This window comes from Histomonas meleagridis (genome assembly GCF_020186115.1).
Source record: "Histomonas meleagridis strain 2922-C6/04-10x chromosome Unknown contig_219, whole genome shotgun sequence".
Taxonomy (NCBI): Eukaryota; Parabasalia; order Tritrichomonadida; family Dientamoebidae; genus Histomonas; species Histomonas meleagridis.
In genome coordinates, this window is record NW_027150814.1 from 18 (window position 1) to 2,632 (window position 2,615).

The 2,615-nt window shown below is 36.7% G+C and overlaps 1 protein-coding gene across 1 annotated transcript; it reads left to right on the forward strand.

Annotated features, from left to right (window-relative positions):
- Positions 1-605: 605 nt before the first annotated feature.
- GO595_003614 (DUF4573 domain-containing protein) lies at positions 606-2,306 on the forward strand (the record flags this gene model as incomplete). Its single annotated transcript, XM_067916654.1, has 1 exon — positions 606-2,306. One exon carries the CDS (start codon positions 606-608, stop codon positions 2,304-2,306), a length of 1,701 nt encoding a protein of 566 aa, XP_067776219.1.
- Between the last annotated feature and the right edge of the window lie 309 nt (positions 2,307-2,615).

Consider the following 2,615-nt stretch of genomic DNA (forward strand, 5'->3'; position numbering starts at 1 on the left):
AGCACACACCGGAGCGAAGCGGAGTGCAGGGTGAAACGAAGTGGAGTCCCTGCTGTGTGTGTATGTGTGTATATCTTCTGGTTTCCATTCTTGTAATTTATTATCTGAAATATATTGTAACGTATCATTTGTGAATCTTTCTGTTAATTGTGTAACTGCACGCTTGATTTCTTCATCCATGTTATCAAAGATTTTATCCATCATTCCTTGATCGTAAATAAACATTCAAAATTCAAAATGTCAAAACTGACAAGTTTTAGTCACTTTTACAAATGGTTGGCATTCTTTCAAATTGATATTTGTGCTTATTTAAATAAATGCAACAAGAAATAAATAATCAGCAACTTTATCCAAGAACACAAAATCAGCAAATGTATCAAGAAATATCAAATCAACAAATCCCGCAACAAAATTTAAGTGCACAAAATTATCAACCGAGACAACAATTTTCAAATCCTCAAAATTCATATCACCAAAATTATCAACCACGAATAATACCTCAAACATATCAACAAAATCCAAATTTACAAATTTTAAATCAACAAATTCCTCAGCCAAACTCAAATCCGCAAAATTACCAGTCAAATCAAAACCCAAATCAGGCAATGCTGCAGCTGAATCCAAACCAGCCAATGCAACAGTTAAATCCGAATCAGCCAATACGACAGATAAATCCGAATCAGCCAATACAAGAAATAAATCCGAATCAGCCAATACGACAAATAAATCCAAACCAGCCAATGCAACATATAAATCCAAATCAGCAAATGCAACAGATAAATCCAAACCAGCCAATGCAACAGTTAAATCCGAATCAGCCAATACGACAGATAAATCCGAATCAGCCAATACAAGAAATAAATCCGAATCAGCCAATACGACAAATAAATCCAAATCAGCCAATACAAGAAATAAATCCGAATCAGCCAATACGACAAATAAATCCAAACCAGCAAATGCAACAGATAAATCCAAATCAGCAAATGCAACAGTTAAATCCGAATCAGCCAATACGACAGATAAATCCGAATCAGCCAATACAAGAAATAAATCCGAATCAGCCAATACGACAAATAAATCCAAATCAGCCAATACGACAGATAAATCCAAACCAGCCAATGCAACATATAAATCCAAATCAGCAAATGCAACAGATAAATCCAAACCAGCCAATGCAACAGTTAAATCCGAATCAGCCAATACGACAGATAAATCCGAATCAGCCAATACAAGAAATAAATCCGAATCAGCCAATACGACAGATAAATCCAAATCAGCCAATACGACAGATAAATCCAAACCAGCCAATGCAACATATAAATCCAAATCAGCAAATGCAACAGATAAATCCAAACCAGCCAATACGACAGATAAATCCAAATCAGCCAATACGACAGATAAATCCGAATCAGCCAATACGACAGATAAATCCAAACCAGCCAATGCATCTACAAAACATCAATCAGCAAATGTATCAACAAAATTTCAATCAGCCAATGCAACAGATAAATCCGAATCAGCCAATGTATCAGCAAAGCTTCAATCAGCCAATGCAGCAGATAAATCCGAATCCGCAAGTGCAACATCTAAGTCCAAATCAGCAAATGCAGCAGATAAATCCGAATCCACAAATGCAACATCTAAGTCCAAATCAGCAAATGTATCAGCAAAGCTTCAATCAGCAAATGCAACATCTAAGTCCAAATCCTCAAATGTATCCACAAAGCTTCAACCAGCCAATGCAGCAGATAAATCCGAATCCGCAAATGCACCCGCAAAACATCAATCCGCAAATGTTTCATATAAGTCCAAATCCGCGAATCCGCATAATCGGTCCAAACCGACAGAACCCTGAGATGCCACGAAAGAATAAATCGAATCGTTCACCGAACCGTGTCGAAAGCATAATATGTTACACCTTCAACAACATCTTTCTTCTCAACTGCGCATTAGCCGGAGACGCTAACGAAGGCGACAACATCCAAAAGTTCGAGCGAATGAAACTGGTTGGCAAATCATTTCTCTACTTCAGCATGACCGAGTACCTATGCAATCAGTTCTCTGAGCTAAATGAGGACGAACTGACGAAACTTCGCGCTGAAATACACCAAAACGATACGCTCAAAAGGTTCACGCGACAATTGGGAATCGACAAATACATTACGTCGAACGAAACGCAGCTGCAGGATACATTTAAGGCAATTGTGGCCGCAATTTATATGGACGGAGGGCAGAAATGCGCAAAGAAATTTGTGTTCCGTATGATGCGGAATGAAATTATACATATTGAAACAGAGAAATTATGAGAACGTTCTCAATTCAATAATGTGTCAAAATTTGTACACAATAAATATGTTGCTAATTTTTTTGAGAAAAAGAAGAAAAACATGTTTAAAATTTTATTCATATTGGTATCAGCTCTTGCTCAGCAACATGTTTAAAATTTTATTCATATTGGTATCAGCTCTTGCTCAATAATAATGTTGGTATTCGGGTATATGATGAATGCTGCTGGGAGTTATGATATAAATTTCCATGTTTTTTGATCTGAACCGTATAACTTGTAAAAAATTTCGTGCTTACGCATTTTTGGAGATCTCTCGAAACTTTTCGGT